General features: G+C 38.4%; 1 protein-coding gene across 9 annotated transcripts in view; it reads left to right on the top strand.

The window, feature by feature from the left end:
- PPFIA1 (PPFI scaffold protein A1) overlaps nucleotides 1-24,469 on the top strand; it is a 53,020-nt gene extending 28,551 nt beyond the window's left edge. For 2 of the 9 annotated variants that reach the window (XM_021555884.3, XM_021555880.3), the window contains 19 exons: nucleotides 724-803; nucleotides 1,045-1,177; nucleotides 1,863-2,086; nucleotides 2,228-2,459; nucleotides 4,849-4,878; nucleotides 5,604-5,755; nucleotides 6,331-6,503; nucleotides 6,627-6,720; nucleotides 12,641-12,722; nucleotides 12,843-13,043; nucleotides 13,807-13,869; nucleotides 14,413-14,439; nucleotides 15,809-15,984; nucleotides 16,078-16,175; nucleotides 17,108-17,283; nucleotides 17,791-17,859; nucleotides 19,319-19,484; nucleotides 20,731-20,801; nucleotides 22,063-24,469. In XM_021555884.3, the coding sequence (XP_021411559.1) occupies nucleotides 724-803; nucleotides 1,045-1,177; nucleotides 1,863-2,086; nucleotides 2,228-2,459; nucleotides 4,849-4,878; nucleotides 5,604-5,755; nucleotides 6,331-6,503; nucleotides 6,627-6,720; nucleotides 12,641-12,722; nucleotides 12,843-13,043; nucleotides 13,807-13,869; nucleotides 14,413-14,439; nucleotides 15,809-15,984; nucleotides 16,078-16,175; nucleotides 17,108-17,283; nucleotides 17,791-17,859; nucleotides 19,319-19,484; nucleotides 20,731-20,789 (2,235 nt within the window). In that variant the 3' untranslated portion in view covers nucleotides 20,790-20,801; nucleotides 22,063-24,469. The remainder of the gene's footprint in view (nucleotides 1-723; nucleotides 804-1,044; nucleotides 1,178-1,862; nucleotides 2,087-2,227; nucleotides 2,460-4,848; nucleotides 4,879-5,603; nucleotides 5,756-6,330; nucleotides 6,504-6,626; nucleotides 6,721-12,640; nucleotides 12,723-12,842; nucleotides 13,044-13,806; nucleotides 13,870-14,412; nucleotides 14,440-15,808; nucleotides 15,985-16,077; nucleotides 16,176-17,107; nucleotides 17,284-17,790; nucleotides 17,860-19,318; nucleotides 19,485-20,730; nucleotides 20,802-22,062) is intronic. The other 7 variants (XM_021555888.3, XM_021555882.3, XM_021555886.3 and 4 more) reach the window with 5 other exon arrangements.
- The last annotated feature ends 1,020 nt before the right edge of the window (nucleotides 24,470-25,489 follow it).

Genomic DNA, 25,489 nt, shown 5'->3' with positions numbered 1-25,489 from the left:
TGTAAATATGACCTTGAACAGCAAAACCAAATGAGAAATATTTTAATGTTGGACATTTTTCCATAAGGTTTTCTCAAAGCATTGAATATCACAAAATACCTGTGCAACTGCTAAAGGGTTTTTTTTTAAGTTTTAAGAACTGGGAGCAGAAGGAGAAATATTTATTAGACTTGGCTGCTCCTTAGTAATAGCTAAGGTGCCTGGTGTACTGCTTGTCATGGAAATGACAAGGTCCCGTTATAGATGTTCATTATCAGCCACTTTTTGTTTTATTTAGGCTTTCATTGTTCTCTCATTCATTGTATTTCTCTGCTGTTAAATTCTGAGTTTCTGGAGCATGTAAAAATGTCCAAGTTAAAAGTGAATGCTTTTAGATCCTTTTGTGCAGACAGCTTGAACAAATCTTCTTGTTTGTTATATCACTTTATTATAATAAACTTAGTAGCATGTGAACTCACAGTTGTTTTTAAAGTATATATTGTCATTACTAGAGTCAGGGTAGAGAGGCAACAGTATTATTCTGGGATACCCTTTTATGACAGTGCTGTATTGTGTGTAGCAAAAACAATGCTTAAATAGGTGAAGGCTGTATCTTAAAATCTATTATTTCCAACCTTCAGAGAAATGAGATTAAAAACCTAAATCTGAGTTTATAAATTTGTATTTGACACTAATTTTTTTCTTAAAAAGCATATGATATGTTTTTTCTATTTATTTTTCCAGGATCAACTGGTATTAAATGTTGATGCATTAAGGGCTGAAAACGACCAAGTGAGGCTCAGAGCCACATCACTTCATCACAGGTACCAGCAGTAGTTTGTTTTTTTTTTCTATTTTCTTTAAGGTTACTATGCTAAATACAATCTTGTATATTATAAATGAAAATATTTCAGTCATAGCTATAAATTCATTTTTACGGAGTATATAGAACAATTTTTATACTGCTTAAAAACAACTGGCAGTTGTGGGACAAGAGAAATCCTTTGGGTGACTTTTTTTTTGTTTCTTTCTCCCTTTGTAAAGATTAAATGTTTTGTGTTGCAGCAGAGCAGATTTCAGATTCCCTGTGCCATCCTCCTCTGTGGGGGACAGTCACACAGACTCCTACAGCACCTCCTCTGTGCTGAGGCGGCCCCAGAAGGGGCGTCTGGCTGCTCTCAGGGACGAGCCTTCAAAGGTAAAGAGGGAAAATACAAATAACAGAACAGATTTGTTCAGTGTGTGAGGCTAATCAGATGCAAGGGGCTTTTAGAACTGGGAGGACCTGGCAATAAACTCCTGGGATTTATAGATCCTGTGTAACCAACTCATGAACAGCTGCTGGTCCTTTTAATTGTTAGCAAATAGTTGCAAGATTATGGTTTGGAGCTCCTATTTTGTTTTGCTGGGGTTTTGTTGGTTTTAAGTTTTTGATTTTGCTTTTTAATTTTGATAAGCCTGTAAAGTGCAATTTGAAGCAGTCCTACTTCTGTGTCAACATACTCTAACACATTACTGTTCTGCAAGCAATTTCCATTTCCTTTTAGGACACATGTGTACTCATTACATAAAACTGATGCCATAGTTCCCATTGAATTGATAACGAAATTCTACCGTAATTAAAAGCGTGTATCACCAAAATATGTGGTGTTATAATTTACTCAATGAGCCTGTTCTGCATCTTGCAGTTAAACAAAGTTTCAAGCTTCCTACACTATAGCTTTTTTTTTTTTTTACATTTCTCTAAACAATCGTGTCTTGATGGATGTGTTCAGCATGTAAGTGGACTTACATATATTATTTTAAACATCTTGATAAGTAGTAGAGATATGATATTTTTCCCCATTTGAACTTGGATTTATTCCTTTAATGGATTCTTGTAGGTTCAGACCCTGAATGAGCAGGATTGGGAGCGGGCCCAGCAAGCCAGCGTGTTGGCAAATGTGGCACAAGCATTTGAGAGCGATGTGGATGTGTCTGATGTGGAGGATGACAGGGAGACCATTTTCAGCTCAGTTGATCTGCTGTCACCAAGTGGTCAGGCTGATGCTCAGACTTTGGCCATAATGCTGCAGGAACAGTTGGATGCAATCAACAAAGAGATCAGGTATGGCCCGTCTGCTGTGGAGCTTTTGATAAAAATATGCTGGAAAATGGTAATTTTCCCACGTTTTTCTTCTAAGTGCCGCTTCCATTTGCGTGGTCCTTGTTGGCATGTCACGTTCCTGTGAGGCTCTTTTTCCCTCAGACTGATCCAGGAGGAGAAGGAGAACACGGAGCAGCGCGCAGAGGAGATCGAGAGCCGTGTGGGCAGCGGCAGCCTGGAGGCGCACGGCCGGTTCCGCTCACTGGGCTCCATCGCCCCCGCGCTCGGCGGGGCCCTGGCCGGCTCCTCCCCGCCTGGCAGCGGCCGCTCCACGCCGCGGCGCATCCCGCACAGCCCCGCCAGGGAGGTGGACAGGCTGGGCATCATGACCCTGGTGGGTATCCACGGCCTGCCGGCTCCTCAGAAGCACGTTCCTGTTCTCTAGGAAACGGGTTGTGTGGTTGCTCCTTCCTCTCCTGCTTACTCAGCTGTATTTTTCCTTTCTCTAGGTTTTTCTACTGCTTCCTTTCAACTTCTATAAAAAGTGTAAGATACATAATGATTAGGAAAAACGTTCAGAGCTCAAGTCTATTATTTGGTCAACATCTCATGCCTAAGTATTTACTCCTTCTGTTGTTATGGTCTTTCTTCAGACTCCTCTTTCTAGAAGTTAAATTTTATTTTTAGCAGTCCACTATTCCAGTGAACACTCAGCTAAAAAGTGATTTGCGTATTAATCGTGAAGTTTGGGATGGTATCACTGCTGTTTGAAAATTAATGAGTGCTAGTGTCTTGTTTTAGGCTATTAAAGCCTAATAGGTAAAATAAATATCTGTTAGACCTTGCAGGTGATAAAGTAGTTTAGTCTCAAGAGTTCAGAGAGTAGAGAAAGTTGTTTTTCTTCCTTTGACATTCCTATGACTGCTGAGGAAGATTTATCCTTCTAGGAGCTGCTTTATGCATGCAAACACATCTGTAAAATTAAGATACAAATCTCCCTCTTTCTTATTTTTACATTTTAAATAAAATGAACAGTTAAAACCAAGTATTTCAGCTAAGTAGTTTTGCTGGCTTTTTAAAATTAATGCACACATACACCAAAAAGTATATTTTCATAAGAGGGAATAATTTACCTTCTTTGTGTTAAAATAAAAATCACTGTACTTGCTCTAGCCATATATCCAGGGGCAAGCAGTCTTCTGACAAAAAACTGTCAAAATTCAAGATTGTGGAATGCTCTATCTTCTAACATTTCACAATAATTAGTTAAGCTAAATACTTCTCATGCAGAAAACTATATACAAATTTAAGTAGCTCTTTTTCCCAAAACTAGATCAGGAGAATATGTCTTGTCTGAAATCCAATGCAGTTGAAGAAAAATGAAGTGTAATTAAGTTCACTTTAGATCCTAATTGTGCACTGAAGTCGCTTTATCTGGTGTTTGTAGCTGTATTTGATGGGTTTTTAATTCTTGAAATCAAGAATTAGAGAACAAGAGATTTCTAGAAACTTTAGGAAGGGCTATCATGGATTATTAGACTGCTGTGTCTTCCAGTGTTTTAATAGCGAATTGCATTAGTTTTTGATCATATAGGCAAATTAGCTTAATGCCAGTGGTTATGCAGCCCAGTCAGTTGAAAGCCCCTCATGATTAAAAAGCATCAACATGATAAATGGTGAAGCCTACAGCTTTCTTGAGCAATCCTTGTGGGCAGTTCATTCCATGTGATGAACATTTTCATTTTTATGCTCATCAGATTTACTGGATGAAAGATCCAATAATGGTGAAATGGTGTCTGCAGTGGTTTGTTAAGATCTTGAGGAGGAACTCGATCATCTTTAAAGGTCCCTTCTATGATTCAGTGAACTTATGATTTATTAATGTAGTACTTTACAGTCAGATTGAACATAACTTTCCATATTAATGCTGCAAAATTTACATGTATTCTAAATCAAAAACAATTAAAAGTTTTCCTTTGTGGGAGGGAAACAACATCCCTCCCCCCATCCCACTTTAAAGGGGACTAACTATTTTTGGTTGCAGGCTTTTTAAATAATGAGAGCTATTAAACAAATTATCTAAATTTAACTTTTGTCAGCATCAGTCTGAATAAGCTGTCTGTGTAACTCTTGCTGTCTGCACTGGCAGAGGTGGGTACTCCCTGGGGAGTGAGGTACAGTGGCTGGAGGATAAAATAAAAGTAGTGGTGAATTCCTGCTCAAACATTGCAGCACTTAGAAAGCTGTCAAAAGAACAGAATCCTGTTGCTGTATGGAAATAGGCTATTGTTGGCACTCTTTGACACTTTTAAAGTCTTGCCTGCTTTTTGTGCAGTGTAGGAAACAGCTGCAGGAATCCCTGGGTTGTGAGGAGGGATGAGTGCAGATGATTTATTAAGGCTTCTGTAGCTAACCTGGAGGTTCAAAGCAGTTCTCACCTTTTCAAAGCAACACCTTGCACCCTGTACATTTTACTGGGGCTTTTTACCACACATGTTTTGTGCTAATTTGCTGACTATCTCAACACACTCAAACATCTCTGTACTTTGGTAGATAACCAACTCTAAGTGTTTATTTTTTGCTTCCTTTTACTCACTGCAGGGATACATTTAAATAATCTGTGATTTAAGAAGTACTTCATACCCAGTATCTCCCTGTGCCATTGTTGTAATTGTTTATATTCTCCCTAAGTTTTTTTGTCTGTACTAGTTGTCTTAGTCTGTGCTACAGTTTACAATAAATACAGCTTTTCCAAATTTCTTTTCTTTGCATGCATCTGTCAGCCTAGTGATTTAAGGAAACACCGTAGAAAGGTAAAAATCTTTAGTTTATTTCATGGTGTGCCCCTTCATCTCCCTCCCTGTCCCCAGACTCATTAGTGGATAACAGGAACATAAAGCATTTGCAGGGTAGCTGTGTAACAAAACAAGATTATGGTTTATCATTTTAGCCTAAATGTGGGTTTGTTTTGTGAGTTTTTGTTTGTTTGCCTGTTTTTGCTGGTGTGGAGGACTGTTGTGCTGTCTCTTTCTGTTTGCAATCACTGCTGTGCAGTCTTCATGCATCAGTGCTGAATTTTAAAAGCTGTCAGTGCACACACAAATAAGTTATTCTTTCTGTTACTCAAACTTTGTAGCCACAGGTGTGTAGAAACTGACTTTGCAGAGTCAATGATCTTGCTAATAATTCTTCCCACAGGTCTCTAGATTTTCTGTCTTTGCACTTGTTTGAACTGGGTGCAGGTATATTAATTTATGGTGCTGAAGGCATTACTTTAGTTCTTATCCCTATAAATGAATAAAAGATACGTGCCACTTCCTCATTTTAGTAGCTAAGACGGATTTTAGTAGTTTGTCATTGAAGGTAACAAGAAATTCAGAAAGAAATCAAGCAAAAAATAGGCAACTGCAGAATGGTAAGGGCAACAGTGATCCTTTAACACTAAAGTAAGATTCTTCCTCTTCACTATTTTGAGTAGTGTTGGTATAGCCTTCATGTTTTGGCAGTGCCCCTGAAATTTTCCTTCCTTTTCCATCAGTCTCCAGCTTCCAGAGAAGAGGTACGAGATGACAAAACCACCATAAAATGTGAGACATCACCACCTTCTTCACCTCGGTCCTTGCGTCTGGACAGAGTCCAGAAAGGAGCTCTGCACACAGTGAGCCACGAAGATATCAGGGACATTAGGAAGTAAGTAGCTGGGAATCACTCAGACCTAGCAGGAATTCAGTGTTCTACGGCATCAGAGTAAAACCCCAAACTGCAGAGCTGTCAGCCTGTAGGATTTTAGTCTGAGTGATAAAGTGTTTCTCAAACGTCAGGAGTGTGACTGTTACATAAACATTAGGAATGTAATTGCTAATGCTTAGAAATGGCTTCATGGGAATGCTTTTGGTACTCAAAATCTGCATTAAATTTTCTTCATGCTTGGGAATATGAAAAATGTAACTCAACTCTTTAAGTTGTTATTTAGCTATAAATTGAGAAATAACTTGCAAAATTGCCATCACTTTGATTGACAGTTATTCTTTTCAAAGTACCTAATTATCTGAGATGGATTCCACTCAAGTATTTTGAACTTTGTCTGCCCCTTTCAGCCAGGAACTTGTGCCATCAATATTTCTTTTCATAATTCATGAAATTAAAATAAATTAAATGTCATTAGTAAGTTACTGAACTTCAATTAACTTGCACAGAACCCTGAACTTATCTCTGGTGAATTTGTTGTATGTGGGTTCCTTGATGACTCTGTTTTTTTGATACAGTTCAACAGGTTCACAAGATGGCCAAACAAGTAATCCTAGTAGTAGTAACAGCAGCCAAGATTCCCTTCACAAAGCCCCCAAAAAGAAGGGGATCAAATCCTCCATTGGCCGCCTGTTTGGCAAGAAGGAAAAGGGACGACCTGGGCAAGGAAGCAAGGAAGCTCTAGGACAAGGTTGGTTTGCTTTTTCTTACACAGTGAGAGAGATAGCCTTGGGGCTTTGGTTTTACACATTCCTGATCAGTAATACTACAAAGGATTAAATTGAGAGTGACTTGAGTTTGGGGTTTTTTGTAGGTGGCCTGGGAGAAGCAGATGGTTCCTCTCAGGATGCATTAGGCCTCAGCAAACTTGGAGGTCAGGCAGAGAAAAACAGGAAAATGCAGAAAAAGTAAGTTATCAAATACTTCTAATCCTGTGTTATTCATATATTGCTTTGTTTAAAAATGCTGTGGTTTTATTTTTTAGTTTGGTTTTGGGGTATTTTTGCCTAATATGGTACTATGGCTAATAAGCCTCTGTAGATTTATTTTTTTTTTTTACTATTTTTCCAGAACATTAATAGCAGCATAGGTCATGGTGAATTTGAAAGGAATTTAAGCTGAAAACTTACAATTGGACTGCTGTAATAGAGAAATTTGGAGATGGAAGCGGACTCTTATCAAATTCCCCCTAAATTTATTATATTTTATACCTACTTTGGGAGGTATTAAATGTAATAAATTATAAATACCTTTAATTCAAATAGGAGATTTCCCAAAGTTGTTCTTGGCTTTTTTTAGCTCCAGAGTGTGGAAGAATTGACAGAAGGGAAGCACGAGATGCTGTGTGCAGACATCATTCCCTGTGTATGAATTTGCTGGCTCCTTTCTCTGTCCCTTTGGGTTGCAGCTGCTGGCAGCTTCTCTCTTCAGTAATTTTTTCATTTCTGTTTAAGATTGTCTGCAGAAATCTTTTTCTTTGCACCATATTGCCCTGGTTTCTTCAATTTTTTTTAATCAGTTATGACTATTCCTTTTTTTTATGGCACCTTGTATGCAGTTACCTTTTCCTAGTCATGAGAATTTTTTCACTCTGTCACAGAAAATCTTTAGTTTACTGCTCACCTTTGGAGTTTCTGTTTTCATGCGTTGTTGTTTCCTGTCTTGGAACAGATGAAGCAAAGACTAATCATAGGTGAAAAAGAGATATTGCTACTAGTAGAAATCCTGACTTGATGCTTATATGAGAATACAGGAAACACTCATATTTATATAAGTAGGATCAGGCATTCCTTGCATTTTTTCCCGCAATGCTTAGCCATATACCTTAAACTTCTGCTGTTTCTGTTCTGTTCAGCTATCAAAAAACTGATGAAGATCAGACTTTCCTTGCCTTCTGAAGACAGACAGTAAATGTTGAAAAGAAAGAGTGCTAATTTTCCCTTTGAGAGGGATTTCTTGCAGTACCTAAGTTCTATTAACTAATAAGAATAATGCCTGGTGGCTGCTAATGAAAACCAGCAGCGTGTTGGTTTGAAAAGTCAGAATGGAATGTGGATTTGTTTGGATAACAGAAGGCTCAGCTGTTTTTCTTCAGACTGCTGCTCTGAAAGCAATCATATATTATTATGATGTGGTATTTTCCCTTTTCTGCAGTGCTTTAAAGTCATACCACATCTTGGTTGAATAAATAGTTTTAGTCTGGTCATATCTAAAGAGTGGTAAGGTCTGTTCTTTGAGCAATATAGGTATTTCTCAATACCAGCCACAAGTTTCATTCTCAAGTGAAACAATCCATACTGTCTTGCTTTAAGAAATGCAAGAAGTGCAGTTGCACATAAATCATGGCTTTTCTTGTAAACATTCTGCTTTTCAAAAATGTGCTGGTGTTATTTAAAGTATAATTTATGGCTGCATGTTGCAGTTTGCTTAAAAGGCAGCTGTCTCTATTAAACAAATGAAAACTTTTCATTTGGAATTGCCTTTCCTAGCTCTTCCAAAGCCCCTCTCCATCTCTTCCACAGCCCATTTAGGTACTGGAGGGGGCTTTAAGGTCTCCCTGGAGCCTTCTGTTCTCTACCACTCAATGAAATAAAAACAATCTAGATCTATCATTTTAAAAAATCCAAGTAAGATGCTGTCATGCTAGTGTTCAGAATCTGAGGGGTGTTCTGAATATGGGAAGCAATATTATCATAAGGGGTCAAAGATCCCTTGCTGCCTTCTTGAGATGTTCCTTATCAAGAAGAAAAAGTGGTAGAGCTGCTCTGAGTTGCTTTTCACTCTGATATTGGAGGAGGGTGGGTTAAAACAAATTCTGACTGACTGCTTACAAAACCTTGTATTCAGCAAAAAGAATTCCAGCTACCTGAATGCTTGGAACAACGACAGCTCATTCTATTTATAGCTGTCTCTAATCCCTATTTGCTCATTTATCTTTCTGATTTCTGCCTGCATGTGCACAAACAGGCTGAAGGCAGCATTCAGTGTCTGCTAACAAAAACCTATTTATAGTTACAGAATTAAATTACAGTACACATTATTTGTCTGGTATTGTATGCCTTTGAGTTCAGTTTAATCCTAGTTTTATATTTGTCTTTCATAATTTCATTTTCCTTTTGTTTACCATTTGGTGTGGTAGTGCAAAATCAGGGTAAGTTTGTATTTATTTTTTTAGGATTATTGTGCAAGTATGATAAAACTCCTTTGGATTTTTTCCAATATATTAAAACCTCTATCCTTTCTTCAAAAAAGTCTGATCATGAGAGGAATTACTAGATTTAGAAGAATATTTTATGAAAATGTGTTGCTGAAATAAATCCATTGTCGCTTAATTCAGTGTGGAAGCTAGTTTGGTGTCTTGTCTTAATTTGCATGGTGTGAGCTTTTATAGTGGGAATATTAAACCCTCTTAGATTAATTTTGTAATCTGGGATTTGAAAGTTGTTTAGCAATAGTAGGTATTTGTGTTTCCAAGGTAGATGTATTTCTGTAAAAATGTTGTTTGGTGTTTACTAAACCTAAGTGGTTTATAGTGATGTGTTCATCTCCTGTGTGAGTTGTGGTCGTGACAGTGTTTGCCACAACTGTGTTTGTGCTTTTCTGGCTACAGCACCATCAACTTAGTACTGTATTCATCAAAAAGGAAGGCAAACCTAAATTTAAGATAACTGTTGCACACAAAACACTACATCCCCGAACTCAGTGTAGAATAATGATACTTACTTTCCTCTGATGCTCTGCCTATTTCCATCTCATGTTTTACAGCTGTTGCTTCTCAGTTTTTACACCCTGAAGCTCTGTCACTTCCATCAGTATCTCTCTCTTCCCCACACTGCAGTGTTTACTGTTTTCTGAACTTCTTCCAAATCAATCCTCTTAATTTCCATCCAAGAAATCTGGGATACAGCATTCCCCTCTGTCTACGAGCTCTGCATGTATCCATTCCCATGCTGTCCTAGTCCAGTGACCAAGTGATCCAGTCTGCTTTATTTTCCCCTGGGGTGAGCGTGTCCTCTCCTGCCAAGAGCCCTTCTGAGCACAGATACTTCACACAGTTCCTGGAGGGTCCTGTGCACTCTCTGCTGCATCAGGCACCACCTGCAGCTTTGACATAATTTCTCACTCCCTGTGACCACAGCTTTTGTCCTCCACAGCTGCTGTGAGATGACTCTGGAATGTGTCTACCAACAAACCTCCCCCACCTTGCAGCAGCATGTTTGAGCTCCTGTTCCAAGGGAAGCTCAGCCAGGCTTTCTGTTAAGTCTCCAGGCATCTCTCCCTTGGTTTTGTCACCTGGGAGTTATTCCAGTAGCCAGCTACTCTATTGGCACCCTTTCATCCTTCACAGGGCCGGGTTTGTACCAGCTGTTAACGCTGCTGACACCACTGTAATATTTTTTCCCTCACAAAATTTTTGGTTTTGCACCTATTTCCTAAGTGGTATATTGGCTGGGCTGTGAGACTCAGTTGGCCTGGCAGTTGTGCTCTCAGGGATCTGATCACATTTTACTGGAATGCAGTGAGTGTCTTGATGGAGTTTGAAGGGAATAGTGGGAAAAGAGAAGTTCTCTGCTATAGGAAAAAAACATAAATGCATAATTTGCAGATGAAACAGCAGCTGCTTCTGAATTCTTCCTATGAGATGTTTTGTGCTTGGCTACATCTTGAGCTTTGGGGTTAAGGATTACCTGTGCAAGCAAGTTTTTTATCTCTTACTGCATATGAACAAATTCTGCAATTAATTTTCCACTTCATGGTTGCTCTCCTCTTCTGATCCATTGAATAATTTCTGCATAAATTCATCTCGTAAACATTTTTTTCTTTGTTTATATTTTATGTGTTTTCCTCCATCACACAATTATTTTCTTCCTACATTACCACCGTGAATTTCAAGTTGGTATCATAAATTCTCCTTACATTTTATGCTGTATTCCTTGTATTCTACTCCAAAGCATTCACTGTTTCATGGTTACCATGAAGTATACAATGAGACTTAGAGAACAACCAGAAATGACAGATATTCTCTGAACTCCACACAGTACAACCACCAAAAAGGCATAGACACCAATTTAGAAGCTAAAGTACTTAGAAAAAACTTTGTGTTCCTTTCTGGCAAATACAGTATTAAGCACTTTATTCTGTTCTTACCAGACAGTGTTTTGTGTGATCTTATTTATTTTTCTAATTTTTAAATCTTTAAACAAAAAAGAGAAGCAGAACTAAGTGTGTTTGGGGCTAATTAATTGTGGAATGAATGTAGAGTGTTCCAGAGTAGCAGGGAAATAGCTTTATTCCAAATTCAAAAATATATGTGGCTTTTTGAAATGTACCAATATATCTAAGCTTTTACACTCTGTTTTGGTAGTGAAATTCAGCTGCTGACTGCTGAACACTGTTCCACCTTTATGGATGGATCCCAAAATGGTACCTAGAATGATTATTTGTAACCAGTTGTCTGCAAGTGCCTACCTTCCTCCGCCTTTTCCATTCCTGGGAAACGCATTTAATTAGCACAAATTACTGGGAGGTTCCTCCAGAGCAATAGGAATTTATTGGTGTGCAGGTGGAGAAGTGCTATCTCTTGATAAAGCAGTTGTTTCATTTATTGTTTCATTATTGCTTTTTAATATTTAGTTACCTACCAATATAACATGAGGATCCCAGATATGTATAAAAGAGCTGAATGCTGTATTTGCATTTTGTAGGAGTAGCAAAACAGCTCCTTGTCTGTCAGTAATCACTTTTCAAGGTGCCTTGTGTATTTTAATACCTGTAACTACTAAAACTGTTATCATCCTAGATCTATCCAGTGAGACAGTTCAAAAGGCAAGGAGATTTTATTTGATTGAAATAGTGAGAAAATGGTAAATACGTAATGTAGGGTCTTGACTCTGTAGTATTGCAGCATATCTTAATTCTACACTTGCAGGCATGAATAAAGAACAGTAAAATCAGTCTAATTAGGTGCAGTCATTTTTTCAGATTTTCAAAGGAGAATGAGTGGAGATTTAACCATATATAACTGGCTTTCAAAGGCAGAGTAAAAATGCTTTTTTTAGACTTTCTCCATGTTTTCAGCCAGACATGTCCAAGCAGCATTGCATGCTTATACCCACAGTGCTAGTTTTTGTCCTTTGGTTTATTAAACACTTTTTGGCAGTTATTTCTAGGGACCTTGTGAGTTTCCATTGTCTCTGGGAGCTGAATTGTCAGTATGAAACTTCAGGCGCATCTGTTTCAGCACAGCAAAGGAAATGGTGTCATCAGGGGAGATGAAAGCTGAGTTTCAGTACACAGCCTGTCAGGACAGAATTGCCAAACACAACTCTGATTGTGTGAAGCTGTGCCAGACATTGACAAGCTGATGTTCAGCAGTGAAATGGTCACTGTCCCAGTGTCCAGTCCTGACAGCATGATGGACAGGCGTGTCTGATGTGCTCATGTGTTGCCACAGGTTTCAAATCTGCATATGCTGAGGAGAAATGACTGCTTTGGTTCAGCTTTGCTGGGCAGAAAACTGAGCAGCTGAGAATCTGATTGCCAAACAAGCCTGACATCTTCACATTGGGTTGGGAGTGTCAGTTGTAGCTTCAGAAACTGGGTTCTGAAAGGCAAGGTCCACATCTCTGCTGCTCTCCTATTTCCTGCCCAGCTCAGCTTTCATCCCTACATAGTCCCTGTACATGTGCTGTACCTGCCTTAGGAGGTGTGTCATATAAGTCTGGCTGGGAAAGGAATAAATTAATTATTGGAAAGAAGATAGTGAAGTGAGTGCAGTGCTGGAATTGTCACATCCATTATGACCAATGACTGTTTCTATAATTGTAGACACGAGTTGCTGGAGGAAGCCAGAAGACAAGGTTTGCCTTTTGCACAGTGGGATGGGCCCACTGTGGTGGTGTGGCTGGAGGTGAGTGGTGCTCCCAAAATGAATAAAAAGCCCCCTAAACGTACAGACTCGTAAAGACTGTGTGAGCTTGGAGGCAGGGATGTTTTCCATATCCTGTTGACTTCCTTCTCTGTGTTCCAGCTGTGGGTGGGGATGCCAGCCTGGTACGTGGCTGCCTGCCGAGCCAATGTGAAAAGCGGTGCTATCATGTCAGCCTTGTCTGACACGGAAATCCAGCGGGAAATTGGCATCAGCAATCCCCTGCACAGGCTCAAGCTCCGCCTGGCCATCCAGGAAATCATGTCCCTGACCAGCCCCTCTGCCCCTCCCACCTCAAGGACGGTAAGGAAATTTACTTGTGCAGCAATAAACACCTAGAATTTCCCCACATTTGACTGTAAACATAGAGCTGAACTTAATCTATTAAGAATTTCTGGAAAGGAACACATTATTTAAATGTAGGCTGTTCCGTCCTTTCATGGAATAACTGCAATTTTCTTTCTCGTGGGATAGAGAAGTTTATTTCAGTCTAAGTATGTAATCCAAAGTATTTAGAGTATGTGTTACTGGCCTCATCTTTTGGCCTCCAGAGAATTTAAAATACAGATGAAGTCTACAAGTGTGTACGGAAATTGGTAGAATAGTTGGAGGCTCTTCTAGTGCAGTTGTAAAGTCATTAACTCCAAATAATTCAGAACTCATGATCTAGGAGGCACCTGTCTCTCTCTAGTAAATGTAGGCACTTAGTGGGAATTTTCTCTTATGAGTCTGTCTACCCTGCAGTCTAAACTTATTCCTGGGGTTATGTGCTAGACTACAAATGTATTTTTCGGATTAGATCAGAGCTGAGTGTTCACCCATTAATTAAATCCTGTCAGCTATTTCTGCTGCTCAGTTCTGTTAATACCTGTAAGGCAGTTGATCCCTGTGAGTAGGCTTTTATTGCATGCCATGACTGTCAGTAGCTGTACCTGACTTAGAGACCATTGCTTTGCCCATGCCTGCTCCTTACATATACCGATTGCTTATCTGTTCTGCAACCTCTCCTCTTTGTTACTGCTTTCCTTTCACTGGATGGGATTGATTCCCTGTGGGCTCATGTTAGACCACAGGAAATGTCTGGGTAACACATGAAGAGATGGAAAATCTTACAGCCACACAACAAACGGTTAGTTTACAGTGTTGCCACTTCTCTTCCTTAGAGTGCTTTTCCCACTTCTTGAACATTTGAATCAAGTACCTTTTTGGTTTTTCTTTTTTTTTTTTCTTTTTTTTTTTTGTTTCCTTCAAATTAATGCACTAAAATTCTGGATCATTGCTTCTTCTAACTATTAACTTTGCAATCTGCATCTTGATAGCTTTTTTCCCAGGAGGGAGGAAGAAAAAAAAAAAAATCAATGTTGATAAGATTGTAAACAAAACTCTAATCTGTAAAATGGAGCTCTGACTTGATTGACAAATAGACAAATTGAATTATTGGTGCAGAAATTTCTTCTCTCCAGAAAACTTAATCAGTAGATGGGGTTAGCAACTTCTCATGCAAAAATAAGTGCCTTGTGTAATTTTTTACATTGCATGATGCTTGGTTTATCTAGATTTTTTTGGTATGCAGTAGATTTAGAGTCTTGCAGTGCACCATTAACTTTGATCTCCTTACTAAACTTAACCACTAATATGTGTGTGTTCTTTTGCTTTCCTAACCACCTAACAGGAAGATGAGGAGGGAAGCTGGGCTCAGGTTGGAAACTTTTATCTCATATTACAGACTGTATGTAAACTGTCACAATCATTAGAGCATGAAAGAATCTGTTTTTCCTTTAGGTCAGCATCTTTTAATGATTCTGGGTGTGACCTGGAGATTGGGAGAGGGGGAAACAGCAGCCTTATCTCTCTACAATGCATACTTGGGAAATACATGTGATTTAAATATTTTAATGTTTTGGTGGGGGATGGTTCTCTGAGGAAGCCAGAATTCCAAGAGGAATATCTGCTCTGTGTAGAAAGTCCCTGTCCAATCCAGCCACCATTTCAGGTGTGCCACAAGATACCCTGGGCCTGGATGGTTAAGTAGATTTCGATGCACTAATCCTGTAATCTCCCTTGATTGATTGTTTTGCCTTAAAGTGGTGGCAAATCCTAATTGTATTCTCAGGCATTGATGTAGCTGAGTATTTATACAGGGATAGAAACAAAACTTGGGATTTACCCATGATCCATATCTTTGGACAGTGTGGGCTCTTCTTTCTTAGTTGCCCTCCAGCTTAAAGCTGGCTTAAGTCCCATTAACTACATCTCAGCTACTCATTTGTTGATTGTCAGTGATAACAAATCCAGAGAAAGGAGCTCTTTCACTCTTCCACCTTCTGATGGCTTGGAGAGGTGCATTTCCTTGTGGCCTTGCTCCTCTCCTTTAGGGGAGAAATAAAGCTTTTGCCTTTTAAGAGAAAAATATGAATTATTATGCTTTAAAAAAGGAACTTCTGGGTTTTGTTGCCCAAGGAGTGATTAGATGTATGATTACAAACCCTTATCTTTATAGGTTTTTTTCTCTAAAACAATGCCTGGTGATTTACAGATCAAAACTGTCATGAGAAAAGTCTCTTTTAAGATAAGAACTAGCATTTAGAATGGCTTGTTCTTCAGTAGCAGGGTTTTATCAGTTTCTGAAAACAGTTAACTGTATCTAAAAAGTCCTGCAGTTATTTTTCTGATATTTTTTCATTAAAAAGTCACATGAAAAATAAGATCTCCCCTCCAGTTTTCAAGAGAGAAGGTATTTACATCTCAACACAATGAAATTCTATGGCTTTTGCTATCCAACCATGTAGATTAGTCTTTCTGCAAAATTTTATTAGCTCTTGAATATTTTGACAGGCTATTTCTTGATATAAATAGAAGCAGTTTTACTTGCTGATGTGACTGTCTGAATTTGCTTTTCTCCATTAGGGTGACTTCTTTGGAAAACACACACATAGTATTCAGTATTCTGATGTGCTTATCTTTACAAGCTAAGAATCAAATAAGCCATTTCTTTAAACTACACTAGAACAGCTTTTCTTTTCTCATTTCAATAAGCTTGTCCCTTATTTTTTTTTTTTTCAAAACAGACATTAGCCTATGGTGACATGAACCACGAGTGGATTGGCAACGAGTGGCTGCCGAGCCTGGGGCTCCCTCAGTACCGCAGCTACTTCATGGAATGTCTGGTGGATGCTCGGATGCTGGATCACTTAACTAAAAAAGATCTGCGTGGGCAGCTGAAAATGGTGGACAGCTTTCACAGGTAAGGAGGCTGAAGCTGGAGATCTCACCCACAATTAAGTGTTTCCATTATCTCTAAATATTTTTTCTGATTTTTCTTCTCTGGTCCAAACAGGAACAGTTTTCAGTGTGGAATTATGTGCCTCCGAAGACTGAATTATGATCGAAAAGAACTGGAAAGAAAAAGAGAAGAAAGCCAGGATGAAATTAAGGGTTAGTGCATTGTCTTAATCTCAGTCTGATTCTGCCATGTTTTTTTTCACTGATCAGCCTCAAATATTCATTAACAAAGAAAAGGCTTTAGAGGATGGAACCATTTATAAAATATCAAGTGTTAAATGCACAAGGCATGTCTGGATGTTGGCCCTGAACGCTGAATGATAAAACACATCATTAAATCATTCACTAACGGTACAAATGTGAGCATTTTTGAAATTCATACTGCTCTGTAGTTTGAAACTAAATGTTTTAGGAGAATGAGAGTTAAGAACATGTTGGGAGAGGGGATGTCCTTATTTTCTTCTTTTCCCTCTGTTTTCACATAACTTGACATCTGCATAATTTTATTGTTGCTTGTGGCTGGTAACTTTTATTCCCCAGCAATTGATGAAAATATATTCAAGTGACTCTAGGTATTTATATTTTCCAGCTTCGTGATCATTCTTGTACAAGACAGCAGGAGTAAGAGAAAATAGGATGGGAATTCATGGTTCTCCATGATTTCCCGTAGTAATTTTGTTCCCTGCCTAATATCAGAAGTATTTTCTGATATCTGAGTCTAAAAACTTGCTTAGAAGGTTCTGTGCCTGCTCTGTCCCTTTCCTTTTAAAGCATTGGTACCTTTTGGTGGTTAAATTGCTAATTGTGCCTGAGATCATTCCCAGGAGTCACAAGTAACTGGCAGCAACCAAGCCAGGGTTGTGGCTGGTGGGTTGTTTTTCACCTCCCAAATGGAATGGGTGCATCTCTTGCATCTAGAGAATTGCTCCTTGAAGTATGTAAGTTATCGTGTGAAATGTCTTCCAGCAGACTTCTAATATGTTTACTTCCCACATCACTCCAATCATCCAGTTCATGACTGTGAATGATTTGGGTCAGAGAAGTGGTGTTGTAATGAGTCTGGCACTGTGTTTTTGCCTCCCTAGATGTCCTGGTGTGGAGCAACGAGAGGATGATCCGCTGGGTGGTGTCCATCGGCCTTAAGGAATATGCAAGTAACCTGCTCGAGAGTGGCGTTCACGGCGCACTTGTGGCCTTAGATGAATCCTTTGATTACAATGCATTAGCTCTCCTGCTGCAAATCCCCACTCAAAACACACAGGTAACCAAGGATGAGGCACTTTAGGCCTCCTAGGAAGGTTAAAAATGGATGCAAAGTTGTCCATTGTCACAGAAGACAAAAACTTAAAATCATGCTTTCTAATGGTTTTCTAGTAATTAGTAACAATTCTCATTGGCAAATTTGCTTTAGAAAAAAATTGTGTGTTTTCCTCACGGCCCATCTTCACAACAGTAGTGTGAAACCCATAATTTTTGTTGTTTGCTAGTTTTGACTCTGAAATAATTAAGTTTGCAGCAGAGTCATGAACTTTCAGATCACAACTAGAGGAGAGCTGTAAGCTGTAAAGTTTTCCTTAATTTTTTAATAAGTTACAAACTAAAATTTTAACTTTTCAAGTACTAACCTTTCAAGTATGAAGTATGTTTATTAATCTGATAAGAAAGTACTAAACAGTTTGGGTCCTATTAAGTTTTTTAAATCATTATTGGTTACTAATTACTAATCTTTTGGAATTAATTTCCATTTCTTTCATGCTACAAACTTCAGGCTCGTGCTGTTCTGGAGAGGGAATTCAATAACCTCCTTGCTATGGGCACTGACAGAAGACTTGATGAAGTAAGTTACTTGAGTTGTTGACCCATTTTATGGTCCTGGAAACTATCAGAATTGCTCAGTGAAAGAATTTAGCCTGAATCTCTTCAAGCTTTTGACAGAATAGTGACAGAAACTTTAACTTGAAACTCCTTGTCTCTGAGGGTTTCTAAATACAGCAGAGTTTGTGTATTTTGGTAAGATGGCTTTGAATATGAAAGTATTGGGAAGATTTGCAAGTTTGGTTTTCTAGTTCATGTGGTTAATGTCAGCAGCACTTTGGGCTGAATCCTCTTTATCTAAAATATTGGAAAATTAGTGACCAGCATTGCAATGAACAAGCTGTGATAGAGAAAGGGACTTTATCCTAAAGATCAGTATTTCAAAGAGCTTTGAGTGGTTTTTAAGAAATCTCATGTTAATTTTGATTCATACTGGTGCAGAACACCACCAGATGTGTTTACACATCAAAGTAAGTTCTGTTGGGCAGCCTGAGATCTTATTATACAAACTGCACTGAAATGAGTGTGAAACTTCCTAAGTGTGAGGCTGTTCTGTGCACCCACAGCATGGAGGAGTGTTCCATCTTTAACCTTGTAGTTTGAATCTGTCCATCAGTGGACAGATTCAAGGTGGTGTTAATTCCCTAGGAGAGACTTAATTAACTCCATGCTGCCTCTTCTTTGGTGCTGATGGGATTTGATGTGGTAGCACATGTCGGCAAAAGTGTTCCAGATTAAGGCTGAAGTGACAAAACCCTTCTGTGGTTAACCAGCTCAGGAAATCAGTCTCAGAAACATTGGTGGTGGGATGAGGAAGAGGACAGGGGAAGTGGAAGCTCCTGACAGCTCTGTTCCCACGTGCATCTGTACCAAGGTTTTAACAACCCATCAGAAAGCATTGATGGTTTTCTAAAGTATTTTCCTTGGAGATTTCAAACTGCAAAAGGAGCTTTAAGGGAACAGGTGTTTGCTCTGTTCTAGTGGCACAGGGCAGTTTGATCATGAAGATCTCTTCAAATAGTGTAGACACTTATCTCCTAATTGTACAAGGGAATAAATCTGAGGTAAAACCGCATTCAAAGGATTGAACTGGTTCCAAATGGGAAGCTGGCAAATGGAGCTGCCCAGTGGGTATATTTGCATTGACACAATACTTTCTCTACCAAAGATGTTTTTGGAAATGGAACTTAAACTGTATTTAATAAGTGTAGCATTATATTTCTAAGGTGGAATTGTTGCTTGAAAGATGCAGGTATATTAATGGGGGAAGGAAAATGCACTTGGGTAATTAAATTACATTTACTCAAGTGCTTAAGGAAAACCCTGCTTGGCAGTGCAGTATTTAATACACTTACTTTTTATTTCCTCACAATTAGCTTCTTCAGTGGTGATACATTTACTTAAGTTTGTCAGTAATCCTTTTAATGTCAGTAACAATCCCACACTTCTTGCACTGCTAATGTTGTTTGTCAATATGACAGGATGATGATAAGAGCTTTAGGAGAGCACCTTCGTGGAGAAAGAAGTTTAGACCAAAGGACATAAGAGGTTTAGCTACTGGATCAGCAGAGACTCTTCCTGCAAATTTCAGAGTTACAGCCTCAATGTCTTCACCCTCTATGCAGCCAAAGAAGATGCAGATTGATGGTATTGATTTTGTATAATTTTAAGCATGATGTACTTTTTTCTGCCTGAGATTCCAGGGGAATTAAATCAAAATGACCTTTTTGTTGCATAAAAGCATCTGCGTTGTGCATGGTTGTATTTATAACACTGTGTTTAACCATGGGGTGCTTTGTCATTTCAGGAAACTGTACTATAGGTGGAGTTTCTTTTTACATCACTGGAGTAACTAAATGAGAATCATAGCTAGAAACAAATGTAATGTAGGAAAGTAAAATGACAGCTTAGTAGGAGTCTTTTAATCACATGATGCATAATTTCTGATTAGCAGCAATTAGACCAATATGAACCCCACTTCTGAAATGCAATAAAATGCATTTAAAAATGATGTGAGTAAGCCCCCCTCAGATAATTTTGAGATGAGTAAAACTTCAGTAACAGGTGCATTACCCTCCCTGCAGTGGTCACTTCAGTTTTGACCATACTTGAAATCACTGTTTTATTCATTGCCTTGTACTTAATGATCTTTGGGTATATGTGTGCACACACAGATATGATTTTAAAAAACCCAAACCGACAAAAGCAGACCCCAAAAATCCCACCTGGAAATGGAAGTTGGTGACCTGTCACATGAGGGATCTTGTCTGCTTAAAAACTGTATCTGTAGCAACATAAGAATAAACTTTGACTTGAATTTAGTTTACAAAAAACACATAGAAACAAATATGAAATGTTTTTTATTGGAACAGACAGGGTGATAACACAATCTGTTGGAGTTGCCTCAGGTTCTGGAAACTCTTATTTCTTCATAAAGCTCAAAAAACCAATTTTTGCGTCTGATGCTACTCTCAGTAAGCTCTTCTAAATTTTAGATACTGTCAGTAGCACAAAATATTTACCACCACTCATATGGAAAATTCTGTAAATGAAAGTAAGTTAAGTCTTTACCATGTAAAACCACTTTGTTTTTGAAATATGAGACATTTACCAACTACATAAAGTAGTAAATAACATAGAAAATCCCTTTTGCCAATTTCTCTGTGCTAGCTGGCAAGCTTTTTTTTTTTAGAGTTCTTTTTGTTACTCCTGGAACGAGAAGTGGTTTAATATACAAACTGTAAAATACATTCTGCTTTTCTAACTTGTAACCTTAGAGTTGGGTGAGTACCAAAGCTGTAATCACCATTGCTGTGGAGGGGTTTTTTTCTGTTGTTTTGAAAGCTAACATGCATGCTGTGTTCTGCATGTCTTCCCATGCTTCTTGGAATAGGCAGTGTATCAGGAACACAAAGATTGGATTCTGCTACAGTAAGGACCTACTCCTGTTAAAGCCTTCTCCTGGTGAGTAAAGCTGATAGGAATAACACTGAAGCAGCTATTTATGAAGTAAACATCAGGGATTTTCCTATAGTGGTTTTACACACTTAGAAAATAGTCCAGATTTTCAGGGTAGGTCATTATACTGGAAATCCCGAGTTCATTTCCTGCAGTAAGACTGAGTGTTGAAATACTGGGTTTTATCAGCACTGTGTTCCTGTGAGGTTTTTAAAACAGCTTCAAAAAGGACCTGTGCTAAACAGCACTGTAGAAAGCATTGAAATCAAAGGCTGGATGAAGCACAGCTAGTGGAAGGGGTTGGGAGGGGAAGAGAATAAATTAGGGATGAAAAGAAAATAATCCAGTGTGTGACACTGCAGCTCAGATTGTTGATCTCTTTTAAGTCTTTTCTTGGTCAAAGTTGTCCCACTAAAGCATGCTTAAGTACTGAATTGTTAAAGGGATAATTGCAGTTTCCCAGTTCCTGCACACTGCATGCCATTGTGATTGCTTGGGCTGGCTGCTTGGATTTAGCTACCTGCAGCCTCAATTTGGGGAGCAGTGCTGCTGATAAAAAGCAGCTTGATGTGTTGTAACACAAAATCCATGTATTCTGGCTTGTGAAAGAGCTGTAGTCCTGTGTTTCTCCAGGATCTGGAATGTTTCTGCAGCAGCCTCTGCTGTATTTTCTCATGATTTTAAAAAATCAACTCAGTGGATCTTTCCCCCTCACTGATATCTTTGATGGACTGTAAATTGCCTGTCTTCTCTGCTTGCAGCTTCTTTCTTCTTACTGGTAGCATCCCTTCCAACTCATATATTTGCTTCCTCAAATTCAGAACCTTTTTGCATGTATGAGTTGAGTTCTTATCTGTGGAATGCTGAGAGAGGAAACTCCTGCACGTAGCAGCTCAGACCACATGAGCTCATGTCAGTTCACAATCTCAGGGGCTCTCTTTAAAGTATTTTTAGTTGCAAGAAACTTAAGTTTTAAGTCTCTCCCCCAGATTCTCCCTAGATCAGGATTTTCTGTAGTCAGATGACATGGGATGGAAATCCTCTAGGCAGAAACATTTGTCCTCATTGCTTTATTTGCATTGCAGCTGGAGATTGCAGGAGGCTATAAAATTATATCCAACATGGCATGGCAGTTATTCAGTGCATCACTGCTGCACTGCTGAGCTGTTTGTGACAATCTTGGAATGCAATGGTGGTTAAAACATGCTAATTGAATCTTCTGTGTTTTTTTCTTTTTGTGTGTTGTTTTTGTTTGTTGTTTTTACAGTTTACCCACACTATTTCTACCGGTGATATGCAGCATTTTGAACATTTGGAACCCTTAACCTGTTAATAAATACTTGTTAAATGGACACTTTGAGATATTTTATTACAGAGTTTTTAATTAGCAAATGAATTCATGAGTACTATAGAGAAAATATTTTAGAATCTAAATGTTTCTTATATTTATGTGACTTGTCATTTATATAGTTACTTACTTTTTCTGTTTCTATTCGGTCTACAAATCAAATCATTGCTGATTTATTTAATTCTAATTTTAGTCTTTCCAACTGAATGTACTGTAATGCTTGTATGTATATGTCCCTATGAGCAATATAGGGTTTTTGTAAATTATGCAGTAACTGTAATTATCATTGTTTTTTAATAATGAAACTGAAGGTGAAAAGGATTTTAATACATTTGTAAAAGTACCATGACACCAAGCAGTATATATTTTGTCTTTTGGAGCTCTTAGCTTAGATCTGAAAACAAGTCCAGCTTTTTTTCAGGTGAGCCTTTGTTGACGTAGGACGAACGGTACACGAGTGTTGTTCTTCTCAGAGCTGTACCTTTCCACACAGAGGATGTGTCAAGTAGTGGCAATTTGTCTTTAAATAAAGTAGAACTGGTTTGAAAAGCTGGGAGGAACTCCTAACCCTGCAGGACGTGTTGTAGGAGTGATTGCCTCAGTCCTAATACCCTTCTGCTGTGTTTGTGTAGCGACTCTTCGCAGTGACTGAAAACAAGCCATAAACCGAGGACTGGTTTTACTTTTGCTTTTCCTTCCCTGAGGAGGATTGACTTCATAATGATTCCTGGTCGTGAGCCACAGGCCACAGAGAGGTTTTTTTTTTTGTCCTAGACCTTTTTGCTTGAAAACACTTGGTGGAAAGATGCTGGTAGAACCAGTTTTAATGGACCAATCCTAAAGCACTGCAGCCTCCTGTCAAATGAGTACTGCAAGATGAAGGTACAATGGGCTGAAAACTAAAGCAGTGCATCTTCTAATAAAGGCCTTACTTTTCTTATGTAAGTCACCCTATGTGTTTTGTAAACTTGTTCTAAAGACTTGTCTGGACTTTAATTTGGATGGTTGTAGGCATTTTGGATTGTATGAGTAGAAAATGTATCTGACACTTGTAAATGGCATATTAAAAAGCCAGCAAGAATCTCTTCAGATGGTGCATTATTTATTATGCAACAATATATATAGCATGTCTTTTTTCTTTTGTTTTCCACATTTAATTTGCTTGTAAAACTGAAATTCATTGTTACTGTTCTGTTTTTCTATTAATCTTTTGTGTATTTTCAGATTATGTAACAATATGTACAGTCTACTTTTGAACTATTTTTATCACAGTATTATTTATTGCTTTCAATAAAGTACTGATGCATTTTCCACTGCCAATAAAACACTATGGAAAAGCTAAGATCTAATTGTATGCAGGCAGACACTTTTGCAGTGTGTGGATATTGTCAATAAAGCATCTTAATGACTGTTTGCTGCCCTGTAGATCTGGTTTCAAATGATGACCTTTCTCCAGTAGCAAAAATATTCTGTTAGATGTGACATTTTCTTTGGAATTGTTCAAGTTCACATGCATTAATATCAGTTTTCTGGAAAAAAAAATGCTTTATTGCCTACTTCTGCTCATCATTAGAGCTATGATTTGCTTTTTAAAATAATAAACCAGACCTGACACACAACTTCAGTGTATTCTGGTCCACATGGTGAAGATGGAAATGCTGTCCTAGACAGCAGCAACACTTGCTTTGGTAATAAAATGAAATCATGGCCATAGTGATATGTGGGGAGAAACATAGGAGTTGAGGGAACCAGTACAAAATAGGGTCACATAGGGCTGTTCATGTCAATTCTGATGTATTTGTAAACCATTTCATTGAGTTGCAGATTAATGAAAGGAGTAGTGAAGCCTATTTCATCATGTCCTCCAAATCAACAGCAGGATGTGAAATGCCTGGAGAAACACTGCCATGGAGGCTCTAAACTTTGTTCAGTGATGCATCTCTGTTTGTCTGGCTTGTCTGTACGAGTTGCTGTCTGTTCATTTGCAGTCTCTTTTATATTCTTAGAGAATCTATCTTTCTAGAAAAAAAACCTAAAATGGAACTGCAGAAGGAAATCCTAGCTCACTGCTCAGCTAAACTTTTCTGTTTAGAGAAATCTTGCCTAGGCGTTGCTGGTCACTGATGTGAGTGATAGTAGGTGTTCAAAGTCATGTATTGTTGCTTCTCAAAAGTGAAACCAATGCGGGATAGACTTGTAAAATGTGAACAGAAAATGCATTTATTATTTCAAGGCTGTAAAACCTTAACTGTTATGAAACAATGGAACTGATGTGAGAGGTAGAATAAATGAGTGAAATGGTGAAAGCTTTCACAAACTGGCAAAACTGTGTGTGCTGACTTCCTTCTGAGTTACACAGCAGAACTGTGCTGGAGAGATCCAGAAAAACGTGTCTTGCTCAATTTTACAAACTCCCACACACCCTGTTGAAAGAAAACTGTGCACGTGGAAAAGGCACCTGGGTCTGTTACAGTGATCTTTAGATAATGCTTGATTAAATACAATGTTTTGTAAATTGCCAAATGTCTTTAAAGGCTTCAGTTGGAAAGAGGGCTGTAAAAATTAAACTATGCATCCTGTCTGCATGCTTCAGAGTTATCTGAGTGAACTTTAAACTTGCAATTTTTGCATGTTTAAAGGACAGGGACTCTCAAAACAGATGTTTTAACTCTGTCTTTTAAACTGCTATAGCAGTGTCTTGTCTTGTGGACAGTAGTGATTTATTATGCAAAGATTTGAAGAACAGGTAAATTAGTTCAAAGCAGAATTTTTGGAGCTTGGTTGAGACGGAGGAGCAGCAAAATTAATTCTCAAGTAAATAACAATTGACACTATGTTTGGGAGTGGTACTTTTAAAAGAAACTAAAGAGTCACTTTGCCTTTGAAAGGAAATTTTTTCACTTCCCACTATCAGGGTTGCAGCTTTGGTGCACAAGGTATTGTACATTTTGTTAATTTTATTGTTTGTTAATGGTAAGGCCTTGGGAGGGAAAGGGAAATTGTAGTTAACTGAGGTGTCACTACCTTTTGGTTTTGTAGATGTTGGAATAGATGGGTGAAAAGTGATAGAGAAATGTGGTTGTTGCTTCTACCTGTAGTTGAAGAGAGAGGTGAAGACTCCAAAAAGACGCAGAAGAGACAGAAGTAATGCCTAAAGGACTGAGGTTCTCTGGACGCGTGTTCTTCAGCAGACAATGTTTTTAGAATAAATTCAGTCCTTTTCAAATATGCTGTATTCATTTTACGGGGTAAATTGCACTGCATGTAATCCAGGAAGAAGTAACTGACCTATTTATGACATGAACTGGCTACATTTGGAATTACGTTGTTCTTGTGTTCACCTCGA

Source organism: Lonchura striata, chromosome 6 (assembly GCF_046129695.1).
Source record: "Lonchura striata isolate bLonStr1 chromosome 6, bLonStr1.mat, whole genome shotgun sequence".
Lineage (NCBI taxonomy): Eukaryota > Metazoa > Chordata > Aves > Passeriformes > Estrildidae > Lonchura > Lonchura striata.
This window is presented reverse-complemented; position numbering and strand designations above follow the sequence as displayed.